The 23,089-nt window shown below is 34.9% G+C and overlaps 1 protein-coding gene across 50 annotated transcripts in view; it reads right to left on the bottom strand.

The window, feature by feature from the left end:
• Window positions 1–23,089, bottom strand: part of RIMS2 (regulating synaptic membrane exocytosis 2) — a 445,153-nt gene that overhangs the window by 209,948 nt on the left and 212,116 nt on the right. For 34 of the 50 annotated variants that reach the window (XM_071421429.1, XM_071421423.1, XM_071421444.1 and 31 more), the window contains 4 exons: window positions 4,282–4,490; window positions 2,807–2,926; window positions 862–961; window positions 13–136 (listed from right to left, as the gene is read on the bottom strand). In XM_071421429.1, the coding sequence (XP_071277530.1) occupies window positions 13–136; window positions 862–961; window positions 2,807–2,926; window positions 4,282–4,490 (553 nt within the window). Of the gene's footprint in view, window positions 1–12; window positions 137–861; window positions 962–2,806; window positions 2,927–4,281; window positions 4,491–4,606; window positions 4,675–23,089 lie in introns of all 50 variants that reach the window. The other 16 variants (XM_071421446.1, XM_071421432.1, XM_071421445.1 and 13 more) reach the window with 1 other exon arrangement.

Here is a 23,089-nt window from a genome sequence, read left to right on the forward strand (position 1 = left end):
GAAATTACTTACCCTATTGGTCTTGAAACTACAAGCTCTACTTGTGGCTCAGGTTTGGATTCTAAAATGATATTATACACCTCCTCAAAGGTAGCTCCTTGTAGTATCCTTCCATTCCATTCTAATACTTCATCACCTGTAAGTAATAACACCTTGCTTAGGAAGTTTGCTGTGGACAGCACTTACAACAACTATTTAACCCATTCTACTGTCAGTTTATTGGATTGTGAAACCTGTGTTATAGAACAAGTTTGGAGGCCTTCATGCAGGAAAAACCTGAGTATTAAAGGTTTTCTGCAGCTCAGCCTCAAACATGTAAAGTTCTGTGAAACAATAATATAATCAGTAGGACCCCTACTGACTTAGATGGTGCTCTTACTTGCTTTGGCAGCTGTGGCTTACAGAAATCCCAACATGCTCTTTAGAAAATTCATAACTAAAACATCATATCTCATCAACTTGGTTCAGATAGTTCATATGCTAATATTTCTTGAACATCCAGTGCAGCAATCTATGGTTTGCATGTTGGAACAGAAGCAGCTTCCTAGGCAAGGTGGTTCTGCTCATACCTTTTCATAGCCTGGTTTGCTCTAAACAAAATATACACCACAAAATGACTGGGGAGGACATCAACAGAATATTACTTTGAGTATAAAAATGAGAAAAAATATTAAAATATTTTTTGAACAGCATAAGAATATATATTTTTATAAAAGCAACCATCTAGTAACAGTGTCAGGTCAAATTCTGCAGTATTTCATCACATCTATTCAATATAATTTCACATGTAATTAAACTTGTTCACTTGTTATCACCTTCAGAAAAGAAACTCAGCAGTATAGATCTGTAGTAGATACATACCTGGTCTAAGATGCCCCACTGTATCAGCTAAGCTTCCTTTTTTAACTTTGGTGATAAATGCGCAGAGTCGACCTGATTCAGTCATCTTTCCTCCTACTACCTGTTTCAAATAGGAAGTATTTTCACAGTATGAAAATTACTTTAGATTATTAAAATGTTCTGGCAATAGAAAGAATTCAGCTTTTTCCTTGTGTTTTATGCAGTCCAGGTAACACATATACACTAGGAAAAAACACCACAGAAGTTTGGCTATGGCAGGTAATTTTTCTAGCTATTCTGGCAATTTGTACAATTGAAAAAGAATGTAAATAGAGAATCCTAAAGCTTTTACTTTTTAGCAAATAAATGTATAGTATCTCATTGTATTATAAATTACCACCCAAAACAATATAAGTTATTGGTCATTTAATTGCTCGCTTCGCTATTTTTTTAACTGGGAAAAGATATATTAATGTAACACAACTCAGGATGTTCACAGTAAGCAATGAAATTCCTTTGGCTTGGCAAGTCAGATGAAAACACTTGTCACACTGAAAGTCCAGACAGGACATGGCTTTCTCTACAGGGAACTTCAAAAGGTTTGACCTTAATATTTATCTTACTATCAGACTTACATGTCAGAATCAGTAATAGCTGAATAATCTTCAAATTCTTTAAGTTTCTTACTGGTCTTCATACTGGGATTTAAAATTTGTAATACTAAATCCAGTTTAGTTTACTTTCAATATGTAAATACTTGAAAATTCAGGTCAGGGATAACTGTTGGAAATCACTCTTTCCAGATGTCTATTGAGATTAAAAAGTAGTTACTCTTGAATCTGAACTATTAATGAATCTCACTGAAGAGTTCATCTTCATAATATGAGATTTGAGAAATTTTAACATAGATTTTTAAACAAAAAGTGCTTCCTAATGGCACTGTTAATCTTTTCTCTTGCATTTTCTGACAAGACAAAAATAAACATTTAAAACTTGATGTTCAACTGGCTTCTCCATTGACTTCAAATAAAATTATTTATTAATTAAATAAAAATTTTAAATCTTTCCAAAACATGTTAGCATATTTAATACATAAACACACTGATTTAATCCTTACTCACAGGGTGTGACAATAATGTAATCTGTATACCTGAGGTGAAGTAAGAGTCATGCTAAAGGAGAACAGAAAATTTAAACTCCTTAATAATTTCTCGCAGCAATGATATGGAATCAAAATAAATACATGTCTGTTTCTTTCACTGTTTATAGTTTCTTCTCATTCTTGTACTAACATTTCTGGGACTGCAAATAATAGTATCACACAAAATTGAGATTAATATCTGAGCTAGAAATAATTAATAATGTATTTAAAGAACACTGCATCATGAAAAAGATGTTAACACATAAAAAAGAGTAGATTTTGTGATAAAAACCAAAAATATTAAACTATTTTCCATTTTTTGTTTTTAAAATGAGGCAAATCCAGCAATCAGAGGAGCGAAAAATTCAAAGAGGAAGTTCCATTGGCATACTCTGATCTGGACTGAAATGTTATTAACTCACAGATGGCCCCCAGGTCTTCAAGAGAGATAATTTTTTTTCATTTTTCTTCTCTTTCTTGGGAAATAGAAGTTATACCATGGTGCAATGCTCCATACTGAACAAGACAGACAGGACTTGGCTTTCCTAGCAAAGGTGCAATTTGCACTTTGCTAAGAAGACGTCCTCAGAAAACATCTGAAAACACGTCTAGTCTTTCAGAAAGACACAGTTTTTTAATTCTGCCAAGGACCCTACAAAATTACTCTAGGTAAATTAATATATTATGTCTATGTTGTAATTTTGAGAATGATAAGGCATTATCAATATTGGTATGCATGCACTATATAGTGTGAGAATACTTTAATTATAAAAGTAGCTAGTTTAACTGAGAGAGTTGTTAGTTTCAAAATTGCTCATGACCAACCTTCAATCCAAGCATTGCTCCTGAATCTCTAGGCACACTTCCATCTTTCAGTCGCTTATTTAACAAAATCCGACCGATGAGACGATCTCCATCTTTGGATGGTTGCCAAGTTACTGGATGCTATCATATGGTGTTAATGGAAAATACAGTGAATAGCATTTTAATGAAAAATATTTCAGTAATACTTTTCATTTGCTGATATATTTTAAAAATGCTATGAAAGCATTATGATTACACCAAAATTTAATATAAAAATGACAGAAAATTGTGCTGGAAAATATTTATTTGGACATATCATACATCAAAATGGATATCTAATATTTAATACCATTATCTATTTTACTAAATCAAATTTGTAAACATCTAGAATGATCTTTCAATCTTGACTTGACAGACATAGACAAATACTCATAGTTATCTACACACAATGAGATTTACACCTCAGTATTGAGAAAAACTTTGCTAAAAGTCTAGTATAAGAATAATACTGGAAAAGAAGTTTAACTCAAACTGAAAGTTTGATATTAGAAATATCTTATTTTTCCACTCCTTCAAACATTTCAATTTTTATCCAAGACCAACAAATATTTTTAGTGTTTTACATTCTCTCAGTAGTAGTACATTCAAATTTTAAAATACTGGTAAAAGGTATATTCATTAATTAATTTTAATATTCTGTTTCTTTCTTGGAATAATTAATTCACACATGAAGCACAGTTTCAGTGAGCATTATTATTCCATTACTATACATGGGCACAGTTATACTTGTCTATTGGCCTAATTAATGAATTGTTCAGATTTTCTTTTGTGTAATCATAGTACTTTCTCACAGAAAAATATTATTTCATGCTCTATTTCATGCAAAATTAGCAGGCACAGATAAATCTGCTCCCATTACAACTATTAACTCTAAAAAGATTTATCATAATCTCCACCAAACAGAAAGCAAAAATAAAAAATACCAAAGCAGATGGCAAAGTCTTTAATTCTGCACAGTACTGCACAAAAATTACATGGCAACAAAACAAATGAACAACTATGACAGTGAAAGGGAAAAAAGAAAAACAACTTTTCTGTGCAGAGAGACCCAATTTTCTCCCTTTTTCACCTGGGGTTTAAACTATTAATTTAATTTCAGCCCCAGGAGTTTGGAAATAATAAATCAAATAAGCCAATTGGTAGAATCCTTATTGTTAATTACTTTGTTCTTGAAGGTAATATCAAGATATGCTAATTTGCAACCATAAGAACAACATTCCTTTATGCCTCTCAATTTTTTTTCTTAGGCTGCCAAACAGTAAAAGCTGCAAGCATGCAAAGACTTTTCATTTGTTTTTCTTTTCTGCACCTTAAGAAATGCTATATTGCCTCTAGAAACACCCTATCTTTTATTTTATGCACTATTTTAATGAGTGACAGAGAGCAAACAAAGACCAAATGAGCAGGTTAAAATGCAGGCTCCATAATCTCAGTACCTTCTCACTATGGCTATGTTCCTCGTTTAGAGTGGTGCTACTACACGTATCTACCCCAGAGTCTTTTATCTGAGGCTCAGACCATTCCAAGTCCTCTTCCAAGGAGTGGCCACCAAAGCACACCATTTTCTTTTGCCTCTCGGATAAGGTGTTAGAATCCGACAAAACTGCCTGCTCACTAGTTTTTCTTTTTCCCCTTTGACTGTCCCCTATAGGTGTGGGATAAAAAAGGATACAAAAAAAGAAAACATGCAAAGGTGTAAATAAAACCAAGGAAATGTAAAATGACAAAGGCAACTAAATGGTAAGGCTCCACATGTCTCACCAAAGACATTGGGGATGCCTCACTGCTATGCCAAGATGTATGGTCCAACCAGTTGTAATCCATGTCTCCTGCGAGAATCAGACAGACAAGATAGTGCAGTAAAGGAAAGGTGAAAGAAGGACAAACAAAGATACAGTAAAATTGTAAAGACTTCTGATTATCCTATCTGATTCATAACCTCTGCCTGGAGGACTTGCAAAGGGCTTCCAAGAAAAAGTTAAGGCTTCAACAACAGAGTACATGGAATATGAAAAACAGTGAGGAAGGAGATACATTTGTGTGTGTTGATGTGTGCAAAGAATTATGTACAGAGCAAAGCATCCTTGCGCCAGATTCATTAACTGTCCCTACAAAATTATAAAATTAAAAGGCAAATTGTATTTCTAATAGAATATCCAGAAGGGAAAGCATTTTAATACAGAATGTCTTAAGGAACATATTTCTTTGCTTTTCTAACACAAATTAGTATTTATTCTAATCACATCAATAAAATAATTAAAACAATGGCACACTGCATTCATTTTGCAGTAGATGATGTTAAGGAAGGTTAAATGAAAATAAAAATCTAGAAACTATATTGAGAATAAAAAGCATATTAACTTTGCTTTGTCTACTGGTCAAATATTAGGATTAATTCTAGTAAGTGCAGGTACCCCACAAAAGGGAGTGTTTAGGGTTTTGACAAAACAAATATTTCATAGAATCAGAATTTAACCTCCATGGCAGACGCACAGTAGAAAGAAAAGTTTGAAAAACAGTTTAAGAAGAGATCTAAATTAATGCTGCTGTCCAAAGAATTGGGGAATGACTCATGTATTTTAATAAAACATTCTCTTTTATGTCGGTACTTTAAACTGTAAATTATGCCTACACATTCTGCACTATTATGTTTATCTCTTTTTTTTCTCTCACCATTGTTACTACATGTAATATGAAAAATATTTTGTTACTGAATGTTGCATAATATTGTTATATTACTATGTGCAGGAAACAAATGTCTAATTTTCTATCAAATTTGACCAAACTAAAGCAAAGTAGTTCAGGGTGCCTTAATACAGACCTCAAAAAACATTTTTCTCTTTCTGTTACTTCAGATCCTGCTTCAACATCACTCAGCCTGTTCCTCCGGAACTACATCAGTAGGGTGGTGAAATGTAACTAACAAGTCTTAGCAATGTCTTAACACTTGTCTAGAAAACTTTACAGAAAGGATGTGAAGATACAGCCCCATAAAACTACAAAAAACAAAAGAGGCTTTAGTAAAGTAAAACATTCTCCTTGGAGAGGTATCACAGAATTAACTAGGTTGGAAAAGCCCTTGGAGCTCATCAAGTCCAACTTAGTATATTGTATATGTACAATGAGAAATACAATTTTTCAATTGTTGCCTCCGAAAATAGAGACTTGCATATGCTGTATGGAAAAAAAAAATCAAGTCTCGTTTTCATTTTAAAGAAGGACATATTCAAAATACAAAGGCTTTGTTTTCAAAAAGATACTTTGAACTTAGTCCCTTACACATTGCAGAAATCTTGTAGCATATTAAATAGCCTTTTCTTTCATAAAAACAATGATAAAGTAACTTCATAGAATTATTTTGAGGCATCAAATAATTCATATTTTCTAAATAATAAATAGGCTGTAAATCTATTAACTACGTTTCTTGACTCTCGAAAGGAAGATAGCATTTAAAAATGGGAAATTTTTACCAAAACTGCTTTGCCATGAATGTTAACATCTTGCCTGTATTACAGATTAAAGTGTGGTTATCTTGCCAAAGGGGAAAGAAATACTGTTTTGAAAGCTAGTAATATTTTGCTAAAGCTACTTCTGCAATGGAATTTCCAGTGCTACTTTTGCCTCCAGACATTGCTTCAAGGGGTACTGAGTGAAATCATCAGTGAGCTCATGAAGATCTAGCCCTTACTCACAAATACACATTTAGAGATATCCAGAGGATAGCAAGAGTTCCAGCTTACATATTGCCTGTTTTACAAATTCCCTGGGGCCTTTAAGCATTGGTCCCAGGCTCGTCTGCTGGTATAACTGGTTTCTGCTTATTCCATGTCCTGTTACCCTTTTATTACTGTATGGTGCATCCACAAACAGTATGTGTCCAAGATTAGATTCAGTCATTTTGCAAAAACAGTTACTCTTCATCAAATGATAAGCCCTGGAGCTAAAGCTGCACAGAGGAACACTTGCAAAACTGAGCCTGTTACCTGATAAAAGCACTCCCTCTTCTTGCTCTACCATTTTCTCTTCCTCTTTTCAAACTAGATGTAGAAGGCTTTTTTTATTGTAGTTGTGTCTCACAGTAAATACTAAATAATTGGCATTTATAAAATGAAAAATTAAAATAAGCAACAACTCCATCCAAATACTGTTTTGGTTTTATCTGTGTAAAATATGCAGTTACCTGTTTCCAAAAATTATCATATAAATTAGAAGTTGTAAAGCTATTGTAGATCTTATAGATTTTGCCCTTAATACTGTATTAATTGATCTAAATAACAGGCATAAATACTATGCAAGTTAAGAAAAGGATGATTGTCTGGAAGCCCTGTAGTGTATTACATTTTTATGACAGACACGTATGGCTTAGTATACCTACAACTTTTTGAAGTAAAACTAATAGCTTGATAAAGTCACTGGACATCAGTTTTTCAATGGAAGTTCTAGAAATATTAAAATCTTGACAAGGGAAATGATTTTCGAAATCTTGTCAAATTTAAAGTAATATATGTAGAACACATAGGTCTTTGCATACAAGAAAAAAACTATAAGTAAATAAACAAACAAAAAAAAAGTTAAAACATGATCTTTTGTAACATAGACACCATAGTTGTAACTCTTGAGTACCAGAGTTTGCTGCTCTCTTAGAAATTAATCATCATTAATAATCATAATTAATATTAAAAATACATTTGCTGCTGTCTTAGAAATTAATCAGCCACTATAGAAAATACTTTATTATTGAGAATATATACATTTAGGGTATGCAGCAGAAATTATACAGGAAAAAATGTCACTTCATTGATAAATTAAAAAGGATATAATATCAAAATCATGATTCATGGAAAAGGGACCTAATACATTACTAAGGAAGACACAGTCCTAGTTTACTAGTTTATGCCATTATAACAATATTCAGATGCTTTTTGAGTTCAGGAGTACAGCTGGATATAGGAAAGGACATATGTGAGGTCTGCTCTTATTAATGTCAATGAGTTCTATGTGTATATGGAAAGCTTCCATGGACTAATCAGGTTGGGAGAACCACAACATCAGTAACCTTGCCCTTCTGCAGAAACAAGGTTAAGCTGAAGTCTTTGTAACCTTACTGTTATTCAGTGTTCTTTTCTTATTTTCTCTTTACAAAGCCAAACAGGCAGAGGAAAATATGTTTTTCTTCTACATTCAGGACCCCCCAGCAATAGGACCTTCCTGTAGCAATGGGAACTTAGAATTTTAGAGTATATTTTAAAAGAATTTTGGTCAGTTTCTGGTTTTTGTTTACTATAATGACTTTCCCACACAGAAATACCATAATTGAGTATTTTTTTATAAAGCATTAAGGAATTTGTATCTAACATACATCTCCTAACTGCTCAGCTCCCAGTGCAACCTTGTACCAGAAGGTCTCTGGAGTGAAGTAAAAAGTGAATACAGCTATTAAGAACTTCCATTTAAGCAGGTTACTTTCTGTGTTTGCAATACTATCCATCCAGACTGCCACACAGTGGGTGACTCCAAAGAGGAGCTACACAGCTAGAACTGCCTGGAGGTGATTATATGAGTGCTTAAACAATTGCTTTGTCAGCTCTGGACATTTCAGGGACATTGTAGCTTTTGGTGCAGGAGCAAACGTAAAGCTGCCTGTCACACAGCTGACTGTAAAGCACAGAAATATTTTCCAACACAGTCACTGATGAAGTCTGAGTGCTGATTAAAAAAAGAAGCACCTTCCTGCAGGGCTTGCAGCAGGCTTTGAAAATTCCTACCATGCATTTCAACATTTCTTCTTGGAAAACTATTATTTCTCTGGATTTGTCAACTTTCAACATGGAACAGCCTAGGAAAATGTCTGAAGGATCTGATCCTACCAAAGGAAAAAAAGAGAAGCTGTTCTTTAGGTAAAGGATATGAAGTATATTTTGACTTTTTATAAGTGAAATACAGAGAAATACAGCAATTAGGAGAAAATTGTATAAATCTCCATTAGTGAATAGCAGAGTGCCACATTCCACAAGGCAGGTGAGAGAAAAGACTGAGGGAGGTGGGAGCAGGTAACAGTGCATACCCCTGTGGCAAGAATGATGACATTGACACCATACAACTATTGAATAGAGACACTGCTAGCAAAGAAATGTCTCTGGACCTCATGGGCTAGTCACTGAGAACTTAGTAATATCCTGAATTTCTTTTTTTTTTTTTTTTTTGTTTTTGTTTTAAGGGATACTGTTCAGGGGAAGATCTTACTAAGAGATTTTACTTGAAGAACCTGGTTTACCCTCAAAAACTATGTAGCCCTGCTTTCAACTACTACAAGAACTGCTTAACAGAAAAGATATTACTCTTGATGTAAAGATTACCTAATGTAAAGGTGAAAGGGTTCCAGCATGTCTATTTCGTTCTGCTTCTCTTTCTGAAACTGACACTTAGGATCACTATTAATAGAAGAATATTTACTGGAAGTATTTTATTTAATTATGTTTTGCTAGAAGGATTTAAATTGCTTTCTTCAAAATTACATATTCTAAAACAAAATTATGCTCAGTCTGTTCATCAAACATATTTTGATAAATGTTTTTCCCTGGAATAAATTGAAAGAAAGCATATTTGCATGGCAAATATACTTGGTCACAGCTCAGTACACAAGCTGGATGACCTTATACATGTAAAATTATGTCTCTCATACGACACCTAAAGTGTGACACTGTATGCCACACCATGACCTCTATCATATGATTCAATACACAAACTTAATCAACAAGAAAATGGACAGGTACAGTTTAGTTATATGGGAGACAGCCAGACATTTTATACTGTGGTTGCAGTCTACCACAGCCAATTTGTTTTCTAATTAGGATTCAAACTTTTCAGGTTTGCACACCTTTGTTATATATTCCCTGCTACTCTAATAAGATCAGGGAAAACTAAAACTAATTAAGTATAATATCCTATGGGTTTCTCTCTTGCTTGATTATCTTTAAGACTTTATCTTAGGAAGCTGCTTATTTCAAATTATGCTTTTGACCCTACTTAGAGCATTTTCACTTTTTCCCTTCTTCCTTCTGCTGTTAAGAAATTTAGAACCTGTACCTGAAAAAAGGAAGTTCTTTTGGCAGAATGCAAAGGAAAACACACATTGAAAAATTTCACTAAGACAGTATTTTTGGATCATGCCCAGTGGTAAGTAATCAAATGCAATTTATTACTCTTTCATTATTATTTTTAAAATACTTCTTTTTCTTCCCTATTCGCATCCACAAAGACCACATATGTATTCCTGGGCTGACCTCACACATCTTCCCTGATTGTGTGTTATAACCGCATCCTTTCACCTTAGGGTGATCTGCCAGCTTGATCACAAGTTCTTCACCATCTCAGGCCTGCAACCAGTATCAGCAATACCAGCTTGCCTACATCTGAATGAGGGACTCATATAAAGAGGAAACAATGCAGGGGAGAATAATCCTATTAAAGAATCTCATATCTGGCTCTTGTTTCAGCATCTTAGAGCTGTATAATACTGCGAAAATGTTCTCATCAGCTAAAACCAGATAGCCTATTTAGGTGTTCCCAATGAGCCCAACCTTTTTCACAGACTGGTCTGCTGAAAGTCAACAAGTTCTTGGATATAATGCACAGAGGAATTATTTGGTGTCTAGAAGGTGAGGAAAACCCCTGTATTTCCTGAATCACTGAAATCCTGATTCAGAAAAATGAGCCATCTTGACAACTGCTAAGGAAGCACAGAATCCAACGTTTCTTTGATGTGTTGGAACTGCTGCACAACTGGCAACCAAACCACACATGCACAAGAAATCTGTCCTCAGACTTTGAAACCAGTCCAGGCAAATTCAACTGTTTTGCTGCCAACAGGAAGGCAATAGTAAAACCTGACAAGCCAGTTGGAAACAAGCCTTATAGCCCCCTGGAAGTGAAGACAGTTCATAATTGGAACACTGAAAATTTGTGAGAAACAGCTGCAAAATTTAGGAAACAGGTTTGGGGTTTTGTGTGCTCTCAGTACCTATTTCCATTAGACTTTTCATTACCATTTTATATACACTCACTGAAGAAGGCTTAGTTAAACTGAAGAAATAAGTAGCTTGATGAAAACTCTATTTAGCATTAGTAGACCTATTTGCTTATGCAATTCACTTCATGCTGGCTTACCCTATACCCAGCTTTCTGCAGATATACACTTTTCTACATCCTGAAGTTGTGACTGTGCCAAAATTACTGTCAGAGTAGCTCCAACAAGGCTGCCTGGCATCTCCAAGTCTCAAGGCCATAGGATTTAATTCACATGAACTGAATCCTAAATGTGACCCTATTTCTATTTGGACAGAAATAAGCTCTCTGCCTTTGAGAGGCAGAGTATAACCAGGTGTATTTTCATTCCTTTTAGTAATGGACATATGTTGACAGGGAGCCTATAATAATGTTTTCTATATGCATAGTTTCTTCTAATACTTATTAACAAAAGAAAAAAGAAACCAACAACAACAACAAAAAAAAAAAAAAAACCTCCCCTATATTGTGTCCTTATTTACTTTCAATCTTTACTGCTTTGATGCCAACACTAATTACTACAGAAAATAACCCCAAGCTACTTTGAATCAGTATATCTTAATTAATAAGTACGCTTCAAATTTGCAAAATTAAGACAACAGGAGACCAAGAAAAACAGCAAAGGAATGGATTCTTCATGAGGCACAATATCAAATTCACAAATAAGGACATGGACTTAACATGCCAGTTGTACTCATGACAGAGCTGTACTGTCATAAGTACAACTGGCATGCTAAGAGTTCATCAAGAGAACTATCAACCATAAGTAAAGCTGAAATAGTGAACATGTCAAGCAGAAAAGTCTTCTTAGCTCAGGTTTAAAGAAACATAAATATATTTATTCATAACAGTTTCCTATCTTTTATCCCATGTAGAGTTAATCCTAATGAAAGGAGACATTACTAACATAGAGATGGCTCCTTTCATAGGCACATCATTATCTAGAATCAATTTCCATCACCAGCCCAGCAGCCACCCATATATCATGACTGAGGACAACCCAGTTCTTTCATTGATCACATCTTTTTCCTTTCTCTCCACTACTTCCAGTCAAGATCGCTGGCATCTTGCTACCAAAAAGTGATATTAAGAATTACTTATTTTGTGATTTTTCAGTAAGAGATAAACAATATAAAAATAACCTATATAATTCTTTTTATCTAATAGAAAAATTCATCATCAACAACAATAATAATAAATTAAAAATATAAAAACTTTTACATTTTTGAGATGAAACAGTTTTCTAAAATAATCAAACCGGTATCTAAGTTCCAGGTACTTGCTGCCTTTTTCTGTTCAGTTCTTAGATTTTGTTTGGGATGAAAATACATTTTTACTTTTACCCTTGGACATGGCTGTTATCCCACAAGGACAGCTGAAGGGAAGGACTAATGCAAAAAAGGTCCAGTTCATGTTTTTAAGCATAGCATTATTTCTTACAAACTCTCAGTGGGTACAGAACACTCTAAATTCACTCTAAATGTCTTGATAACTGATGAGGAAATGCACATTTCAGAATAGAAATAAAAATAACCTTTAAAACAGTCCTCTGTATTACATACTTGAACAACTAGTATTTCAATAGTAAATCATCATTCAGTAGTTAAACTGATTAATTTTCTTGTCTGTAAATCTCAGTTTACATTATGCAGAAAGACATGGGCAAATCTCATAATTCTACCTAACAATCAAGAGGGAAGTAAAACTACTGTGGCAAGTGTCACCTTTTACACTGTGCATAACAAAGAAATACAGCATTTTTTTACAAGTCATAGCAGTTTTTTGGTTTTGTTTTTCTTTAAACCTGACCTAACATTTCTCACATGGAGTACAAATAACTTTCTGGTTGTCTAAACAAATATAATTTTTAACCTGCTAGCTTCTCAAAACTAAACTGCAGGAGACACAACATACATTCACTTTACTTTTAAAATTGTTTGCTTTAAGACACAAGAGCTTAATAGCAGGTGTAAGTCCAAAGCATCATCCATCCCTGGCAGCACACATGCCATAAATTATCTAGAAATATGCAGTGCATCTGCTGATTCAGTTAGTTGTACTGGAAGCAAAAATAAAAACAGTGCAGGAGGCTCTTTCATCACCTTGACACTGCAATAAAAGCCTTTGTAAACTAGTAATTGGATCATTAATTATTGATCTCCCTTTTAGCAGTCATGATTAAGAAAGTAATTTGGTATATGTAAAAACACCTTTTGTTTTGAGCTTGCTTACATGTTATTTTTGTCAAACCATCTTCTTTGAAGGAAATTAATTACCCCTTTAAAGATGAAGAGAAATCTGAAAATGAAACTCCAGTAGATCCCAGAAGTAAAAATCATATCCAACTGTCTTACTTAGTTTCATACCTTCTGTGCATAGGCTTGACAGTGTGATACTGTATAATCAAATTAGTTTAGAGCAATGATCTGTTACACCTGGGTTACAGCTTAAAGAACAGATGTGCAAAAATAAAATAGCAATGATGGTGGTTGTTTTTTAAGACACTTAAACACAATGAAGGTTATTTTGCTCATGTACACACGTTTATACATACATGCAGGAAAATTCCCATACACATTACATTAAGAGGAAGGGCAGGTTGAAAAATTAAATATTCAGTAAGTAAGGGTGGCACAAGACTTAGCTTGCCATGAAGCATTTATTTAGTCCCTATACAAATGTATTTACGTAAAATATTTCATAATACTGTGGTAAAGTCCCCCATCCTCACAATGGATCTCCTGTGCACAGAAAGAAAGGTGTAACCTAAATAAGGAACTAGCTCATATCATTGTTTCTTCAGTTAATGACCCCTTTCATTAGTTACTGAACATAATCTAAACGCAAAATTATTTGTCTCCTGAGAGCTCTGGTGCTGTGAGAATAGAGTCAGGGTTAAATTCAAGGAATTGTTCTTTGTGGACTGTCTGCATAATGAAATGAGCAAGATGCTACAATTAACCTCTTAAAATGAGCTGCTGACATACAGATGTACCATCAAACACTTTGAAATATTCCAAACAACTTTCAGTGCCAAACATGAGAAATACGGGGCTTGAATTTTTTTTTTATATTTTCTCAGATTTTAGTTCTGCCTTTTCCCTGCTCTATTATACCTATTCTTAGAAAATGTCAAGAATTTATACAAATCTACTCACAAACTGAGCAGTAAATTTTATTATATGATTAAAACAAACAGAAAAAAAATCATATTCCCAACATTTATCCAAGACTGCTCATGTCTATGTATACAAGCTGGATGGAAACCTCCTTCAAACAGAAATTCCCTAAGACTGTATTTCAAAGAAAACCAAAATAGTTTAAAAAATGTTGTGGAGATTTAAGGGTAAGATTGTTAAAGTAATAAATAGAGAGATACAGATGCAATTTGCATTTTAAATTAATTTAGAATCCTAATGAAAAAAGGTGTATTTTTTCATTGTAATTTGCACTGACTTCATTATTTCGGAAGAATATAGAACAATGGAAGAAGTGTCCACAGAAGAATAGGGGATGTTAGCTCTGCAATTATTTCATTTCGCTGAATACATAAAGAAGCACATTGCTCAGGGACCTTTCAACAGTCAACAAGAACTACACTCATAATTATAGCCTTTATGGTAGCTGAAGCTGTAATAAAAGTTACATAAGGGATTTAATCTCAGTCTCTTGTTTTTCTACGATCACAATTACCCAAAAATATATCTCCTGAGGCTAAATATTTCCAGAACGAGTTTAAGTAAAAGGTCAGTATTTTCCACTACTTTTGAAGGAAAATTCCCTCACATCCTCTACTTGTTCATGTTTAAATTTCTGGAAATTTGTGATAAGAGAAGAAAACCATCAGGGTTTTCAGATGCATCATCAGATGCAAAACCATCAGGGAATTCTGCCTCATAAATTGGACCAGACCCTGCACTTTGGAGGCTCTGATTGCTCAAAGCAGTTCTTCAGACAATGTAATTTGTCTGGGTCACACAGAGGTTTTCAGAAGGAATCACACTGGGTAGCAGAGGGTGGACCAGCCTTCTCCAGGTAGAAGAGCTACATCACAAAATAGAAGGGGCATAATTGTGATGTAAACACAGAGGCTACTGCTTAAAGGGAGGTCAGTAACTTATTCTAGTTACAAATGTATTTAGGACAACAAAGCAATATTCTTCAAAAGGCTTCAGCTGACTTCAGACAGAGTTGAGTAAGACACTTGTAGTACAGCCAGTTTCAAGCCATCCTCTCCCTTGCTTCATTTGCTCATTTCCTTAGGTATGCACCTTACTTGACAATATAATTTATCCAGATTAACAGAACTCTTCAAACCAAAGTTTTACATTTGCCTGGTGACTGTCCAGTTCAATTTCATTTTCAGATAAACTGCTAGCAAACTAACCTGCTACTGCCTAAAGAAGACTAACAGAAAAGGCATCATGTTATCTCCATAATTTGTCCAAAGTCTTATGCACTTCACTCATGAACTACTTATTTATCTCTATACAGTATGAAGCTGAAAGTCCTTAACAAGGAAACATAGAAAGAAATATGAAAATCACATGTAAACATTTTTGATTGATTGGAGGATTTCGGTATTTTTTTTAAATTTTAAATTAAAGAGGCTCCTCTTTTCATTATGCATTCTTAATATGAATGAATATAACACTCAGATGTGGCACAGACAGCTGGCACAGGTGTCAACACAATGACCTTACCAGCTATGGCCATCTGACTGTTAAACAACAAAAGGATCATTCCCCTGATTTAAATCTGGCAGTGAACACTTGAAAATGCCTCCATTAGACCCTTGCAAGACTGCTCAGCAAATTTTTCTTGGAGTTCCAAAACATTTTTCTGCCTCTGTCTGCTCAGCGCAGACGAAATTGCATAGAGCATCTTCACTGCACTGGAAGAACTGCAGTCTTGTCACAGTGAAGGTTTTATAAAAATGCAGAGCATGAATAAGCTATAATAAATTTATTATGATTAGACTATGGTATTACCTAAATCTGCCATTTTTTAAAAGTCTGTGATAATATTTTACTTATTTTATAGTGATTAGAAATAATTTTAGCTGTCAGTATCTTTCTGTTGCTGCTTATTATCATGCAAGTAAATTTGGACTATTCATATCTATCAAAAGAAAATAAAATTTTACTCAAATGAAATTTTGATTGGTAATACTGAAAATGTACAAATAGTGACACCATTAACATTTATTATTTTACATTTTATAATGGACTATGATTTGTAATTAATTCCCTTTCTCGAATTTGTTGAAATAAGGAGATACCACAGGTCTTTGGAAATGTAGAATTGGCTATGCTCACAGCTATACACTGTATACAACACAACTAAATGACTTTTTAGGGTGACATTGCTGTTCTGCTTTTCCTTTTTTTTTTAGATTATATTCTGTCAAATCTGATAAAGAACTGGAAAGTATAATATGCTTTGGGAATAACAACTTTGGCAAACTACTCATCTCAATGTAAACAGTTACAGATTTTGACTGCTTCTCTGCCACAAGTCAGCATCTTTTCTTTTTTATTGTTGATTTCAAATGAGATCTTATGCCATAAAAAATGGCATTTCATAGAATCTACATTTCATAGAATCATAGAATTATTTGGATGGGAAGATTCTCTAGTTCCAACATTCAACTTCATAAATGACTGTGTTATTAAGATGTTTCTTGGAACTTTCTTCTTTTCTTGTTTTGCAACATCCTTTCTTTTATAAGGAAAATATAATAAGGAATTTGTTATTTCTTCAAGTCAGAAGCAACAAAATTTTACAATTAAAAAATCCTACTTCCCAACTTCATATATTTCCAAGTATTAAAGAGTTCCAATAGGGGGCAAGTAAAACTTCACGGCACTTTGTCTTTCATTTCAGCTACTGCACACCCCAAGAACTTAGTAGGAGATTTGTGCAATCCTAGAGCAAGACAATTTTGGATACAATTTTACTCAGCTACTTGTCTCAACCTGCATCAAACCAGTACAATGCTATAGTCTTCTCACTGGCAGCTGCTGCTTTCATACTTCATTCTTTTGTGTCCCTGAACATGACAGGGAAGCATTCCAGGTGACACCTTAGAGTAAGCCATAGCTTATGAGTTACCAATCCACAGTGTAACAGAAGACCTACATGACCACTGACCTCGTCCTGACAGCTTGGGGACACTGAGGAATGGGAGCCCTGTCATCTAAGACAGGCATAATAAAATAGTTGACTCTGCAAGATTCATGCACTTTTTAGCTTCCATGGAAGCTGTCTACTCCAGCAACAAACACTCTAGAGCTGTTGTGTAACCAGCAAATGGGGCATGGTGGATGTCAGGACTGCAGTTCTTTCCCTGGTTTAAAGGCACCCATCAGGAGGATGAGCGGGCAGACGGCACAAGGAGGCACCAGTGTGGGTTGTCCTTCCTCAAACGCTGTGTAACAAAGGCAGACATTCCCCACTGAAGACTTCAGGCCCTGTTCCCAGCCCTGGCCTTGTACAATGCCCTAGTTACTTAATCTGCTAGAAGAGATTAATCATAAAAAGAGCAAATTTGGGAGAGCTTTGAACGCGGAAAAAGGGTTATGAAGTTGATGCACAGGAATGAAAAACTGCTAATAGAAGAGAGTGAAATGCATATCACAGTTTAAGAATTTAGAGATTTTGATTTTTGCAAATTTTACAAGACCCAGAAGAAGGAAGACTGTCATGCAGAAAGTGAAAGGAGCAAGCCTGGCAGTTAGAAGGAAGTGAACTGAATGAAGGAAAAAAATTGATCTTTTGCTTTGTTTAAATGCTTTGTGCCTTGACAGAACCCAGATTTTAGCAAGCAATCCCAACTGAAATCTAATAATTATAAAAATAGTTAGCTGAAATGTGGATCTTCAGTTCTTCACAAAAGAGTAATGAGCAAAGGACTCAAAATACAAGGGATTTGAATGCTAAGCTGAGTTCTGACAGTGATCCATTGATTTCCAGTCCATAAAACCAAGATAATAAAGCTTTCTTCCACGTATGGAAATAAAGGAATAAATGCAAGCCATTGAAACACTACTGTGATGAGTGTTCTGCAAAGGACCATTAAAAGATTGGACCATTAAAATAATTCAGGCTCTCTTAATAAGAATTAAAAGAATAAGTATGTCTCATTTTTCCAGATACCATCCATTTCTACAGTGAAAAAGGCAGATGCTGAAAAAGGACCATGGGGTAATAAGCAAAAAGAGATTGGTACAAATGAAATATTTCAGGAAGCAAAATATAGCTGACCATGCAATCTACTTACTTACATTTTTTAATTCATACGTGATTCTGAAGCACAACAATATTGTTCAAGGGAAGTAATGAGAGATGGGCTCTGATTCTGTGCACAAAGGAGCAAATACCTTCTCAAAGGTAAATACCCAGAGTTTAGATTCATCTGGCTGATATGTAGAATCTTTTTTTGGCACACTGTGAATTTAGTTTTCAAGAGTAACCTTAATTTTTTTGCACCAGTTACTTTTTTTAAAAGCTCTTCTTTACAGTTCTTGTTTGCTTTTGAGTTAAGTCACATTCTAGTATGATAACTTGGAAAAGTGAAAGAAATTACATTAAAAATTCACCTAGTTCAGCTATTTCACACAAAGCTAATGTAAATTAAATTAGTCTATGTATAAATAAAATAAAAGAATAAATAAATAAATGTGATCACAGCTATGATGCTTGGGAGTATACACACATACTTTTTTACTCAATTCAGATATTGTTAACGTCAATATTATAATAGCATTAATTATACCTCAGCAAGTATTATGCTGTATTTACTAACATCAAAATACTGTTCTCAGTCCATATTTGACATCACCAAGAATGTTGTCAGATTGCATTCCAAATACAGATGTGAAAAAGAATTTGGCTGGCATTTCTCGCATTGTATTTATGGACTAGTTTATTTCTTCTGGCTTAGGAAAATACTTGGCTTTGTTTTATAGAGATATAGCCCTTTTAAGTAAGTGTTAATGGGGATATTTTTATTTTGCTTTCTGCTAACATTACAGATATGAGGATCATTGAAAGAGAAGTATGCCCATCATTACACCACATTAAATAAGCTGTATTCATGGGCACATTTTTTTTAGAATTGAGGGGAAAAATGTGTTTCTTCATATAGAAAATTCTCATTTTTGAATTTGTAAAATACAGTAAAAATTAAATACATCACTTTCATCTGTCAAGAGTAATTACTTTTGTAGCTTGACACAATTTGCCTTTGGTGACTAGGGTCACATGAGGTATATTATGCCAGAATGTGCATTGTTACAAAAGCCTTATGTGAAAAGTTGCAAACTTTTGGTCTTTCTGCAAGCAGCTAATGCTGTATTTAATGGAATTTTTCCAGGACTTCACAATTAAAAAGATCTGATTGCAATAAAACAATACTCATTTTTCAGATCTTGAATACTGCTTTGTTAGTCAGTTCTACATAAATTGTTTTCAGTATTTAGCCCTTCTGCACACAATGAACATAAATCCCCAGCCTCTTCCTCATTAGAACTTCCTCCAAAATCTGCACTACACTGTGCACAATATGGAGAATACAATGGACTTGATAAAGAAAAATTACAGTATAATGTCTGCTTCAACATTACTATAAACAGTCAACATTTTAAAATATTACCACACTGCTTCAATACTTATTCCTGTTTTTTCATATGACATATTGTTTCACATTGTTTCTGCTGGGAGTAAGTTACAGATATAAACAAGCTCACTAGATTTCTAGCTTTGACTATGCATTAACATTATCCTTAGTAAAAAAGACAACCATAATCCGTATAAATGCCTCCAAAGGAAATAGAAAAATTCTCAGCTGACTTCTGAATTCATGACTTGCATATTTTGCCCTTTGCTCTGCCTTGTTCATTATTCATGATTCAGGATAACAGATACCAGGACACATTAACATTTAAAATTGAAAATTCAATTTTTGTACCCTTTCCTACCAATAGAAATACTTCTCAACTAAAGGCAAAAAGTAACTTTCAGTGCATATTAAAATCTTTCCCTAAAGCGAGTTACAGACTTTAATGAAGAGCTTTCAGTCTGCCAGCATTAAGTATCACATGCACTTGCCATGCTGCATTTCCACTACCAATTGCTGGTACTTTTCTCTCATTTTCTTTGCAGAGTTCTAAAGGCCTGCTGCTGGGTAAAAGACATGTAATTTCTTAGAAGCTAGCATAAGTGGAAACTCATATAACTCTAACTTTCAAAACAAGAACTTCAGAAAGTCGCCTTTTCCCAGAAAAGATGCAAAAGTTGCCAATGAACATCACAAATAGAACGAAGAACAAATAGAACTAAGATTTCCAGTCATTGCTCAGCTAAAAGGAGCTATAAAATATGGAGCTCCATACTGATGTCTGGTGATTTCTGGATGAAATCTGCCCCTACTGCAAGCTTAAAAGGCACTGTTTCCACAGGAAAATCAGCCTGTACCTCAAGACCCTCTTCAAGCTTGTACAACTCCAACTGGAATTTGCTTTGCAACCAGAACTTTTCTGATTTCTGGAATTGAGAAATAAACCATCTTTTCCTCCCACATCTCTGGGGTGTTTACAAGGACACGCAAAAGAACATTAGTGAAGAGATTTGACAGGGATGGCAGCTCTTTTCACTAAAACACCAATTTTAAAGTCATCTTACAGAGGAAATAAAACACTTTCAGCTGTGGCTGAAGAAGGAATAATACAACTGCTATTAAACAAATATATTGTTCCAAGAATACAATCTCATAAGATTAATGAACACTTTGCTTTTCTGAATTTCTACATTGAATGAGAAAGTAACTTCAGAGTTTATTCGTTCCCCATGTTTTAATTTATTTATAAATTTGCATATAAATCAAATAATAATAGGACTCACCACTAAGAGTAACATAATGAAATATATGAAAACAATTTTTGTTATAAATAATGACTGACACAAAACAAATTAATAAGAAATGGCAAATGCTTTGGCAGTGTAAAGTTCTCTGCTTTGTCTCTAATTTCTATTTCTTTAGTTGTGAGTTCTGTGTAACAATGCAGAGATGTAAGCAAAACAGGTGAAGTGTATAGCAAGCTTAGATTATTGCATAATATACAACCTGCATTTTTTTCTAGTGAATTGACTGTTTAGGAAACATTTCAAAAACCATGGATTTTTCTGGATGTTCATGAATTTCCTGATGCTAGTAAACTTTTTCTTTTGAAATAATACAAAAATATTTATATTGCAATTCATAAGGCAATGAAGGCCTTAACAGATAAATCTCTCTGGTATAATGGACTCATTTCATATATTTTAAAAATTGTTTTAAAATGCTGGTAGCATGCAACATGGATTTACAGCATCACCAGGGCCACTGTCATATACTTGCCTATTTTCTTCATCAAATACCAGTATAGCAAATTTCACCCTTTAATCTCAGAATACTTTAAATCTGTAGATTCATAGAATAGTTTGGATTGTAAGGGATCTCTAAAACCCCTAGTCTAACTCCACTCCCCATTCCCATCTATCACATCTCTGGGCATCCTAGTGCTAGTGCTAGTGTTTTACCACCCTCTTTTTAAAAACCGTCTTACATCTAGTTTAAAACTCTCCTCTTCTACTTGAAAATAATTCCCCCTTATTCTATCACTACATGCCCTTGTAGAAAATCCATCTCTATCTGTCCTGTAGGTGCCTTTTAGGTACTGGAAGGTGCTCTAAGGTCTCCTCAGAGCCTTCTCTTCTCCAGGCTGAACAGCTCCAATTCTAACAGCCTCTCTCCACAGGAGAAGTGCTTCAGCTCTCTGATTATCTTGGTGGCCTCCTCTGCACTTTTTCAAACAGGTCCACATCCTTATTTTGGGACTCCCAGAGCTGGCTGCTGCACTGCATGTGGGCTCTCAGCAGAGCAGAGCAGAGGGGCAGAATCCCCTCCCTGGCCCTGCTGCCCACAGGGCTCTGGATGCAGCCCAGGACACATTTGGCTTTCTGGGCTGTGAGTGACCATTGCTGGGTCATGTCCAGCCTCTCACCCATCAGCATCCCCAGGTCCTTCTGGGCAGGGCTGCTCTCAATCTGTTCATCCCCCAGCCTGGATCAGTACTGAGATTGCCCTGACCTGGGTGTAGCATGAGCACTTGGCTTTGTTGAACCTCATGATGTTCCCATGGCTCTGTTCTTGAGCTTGTCCAGGTCCCTCTGGGCAGCATCCCATCCTTCAAGTGTTTCAACAGCACCACTCAGCTTGCTGCAGACTTGTGAGAGTGCACTGGATCCCACATCTCATTCACAAAATATTTCAAATTAGAAAGATTGGGTAGGGAAGAGCAAAACAGTGGAAATTTGTATGGACTTACTTAAGAGTATAGAATCTAACAGCATTGAAGGGAAATAAACTCCAAATTTTGCTTCATTAATTCTCTCAAAATTTATCATTCAAAAGTTGAAAAGAAAGAAGGAAGCATGCCTTTACTTTCTTTGCATGCAGAACTGCTTATTTGTAACTCTCTTTTAATTGCTGAGCTGTCAGTGGGATTAATTTGATCTGATACGCACAAGCAAAAGAATAAATGTTCAGAGTAGAAAATATGCCTCATCCCCACTGCAATTCACTTTCTCTTCAAAAACGTGTCATTCCATCCTGTTTGTTGACCAAACCAGCACTGAACTTCAGGAAAACAGAACAGCTGTTTCACGAAGCTGAAATTGCAATAAAAGATACAAAGTTCCAGAAACAAATCATTTGGATTATCTTTGACAAGGGCTGTGCAGTGAGCAGCCATGAGAGAACTTGGAAGATTTGCATTAGAAATGCTTTTAGCCGTTCTATCAGTCTGACTCATGTCAATGACAGGCATTATCTTCGTGATTGCTCTGTTTGCTGCACTGCATTTCAGTGCTCTTACGTGCGAATCCAGGGTGTTAGCCTGGATTTACTGCCCTCCTGTCCTACTGCAGGGACCTACATCAGCCCTGTGTCCCAGTTCTCTGTGTTGCAAATGCCTCTTGCCAGGTCCACACTGTTCCATTTTCCTCCCTTTTCCTTGCTACCATTATTATTTTTTTCTTCTCTCTGCTCTCTGTTCTTTCTTTACTAGGGTGCCAGAAAATGCAAAGACAGATCCTGCTCTGTGATTCTGATTCTTCAGGTTGGCAGATGCTTTCTAT

The sequence above is a fragment of the Agelaius tricolor genome, unplaced genomic scaffold (assembly GCF_023055355.1).
Source record: "Agelaius tricolor isolate 1412-34295 unplaced genomic scaffold, bAgeTri1.0.p SCAF_2, whole genome shotgun sequence".
Taxonomy (NCBI): Eukaryota; Metazoa; Chordata; class Aves; order Passeriformes; family Icteridae; genus Agelaius; species Agelaius tricolor.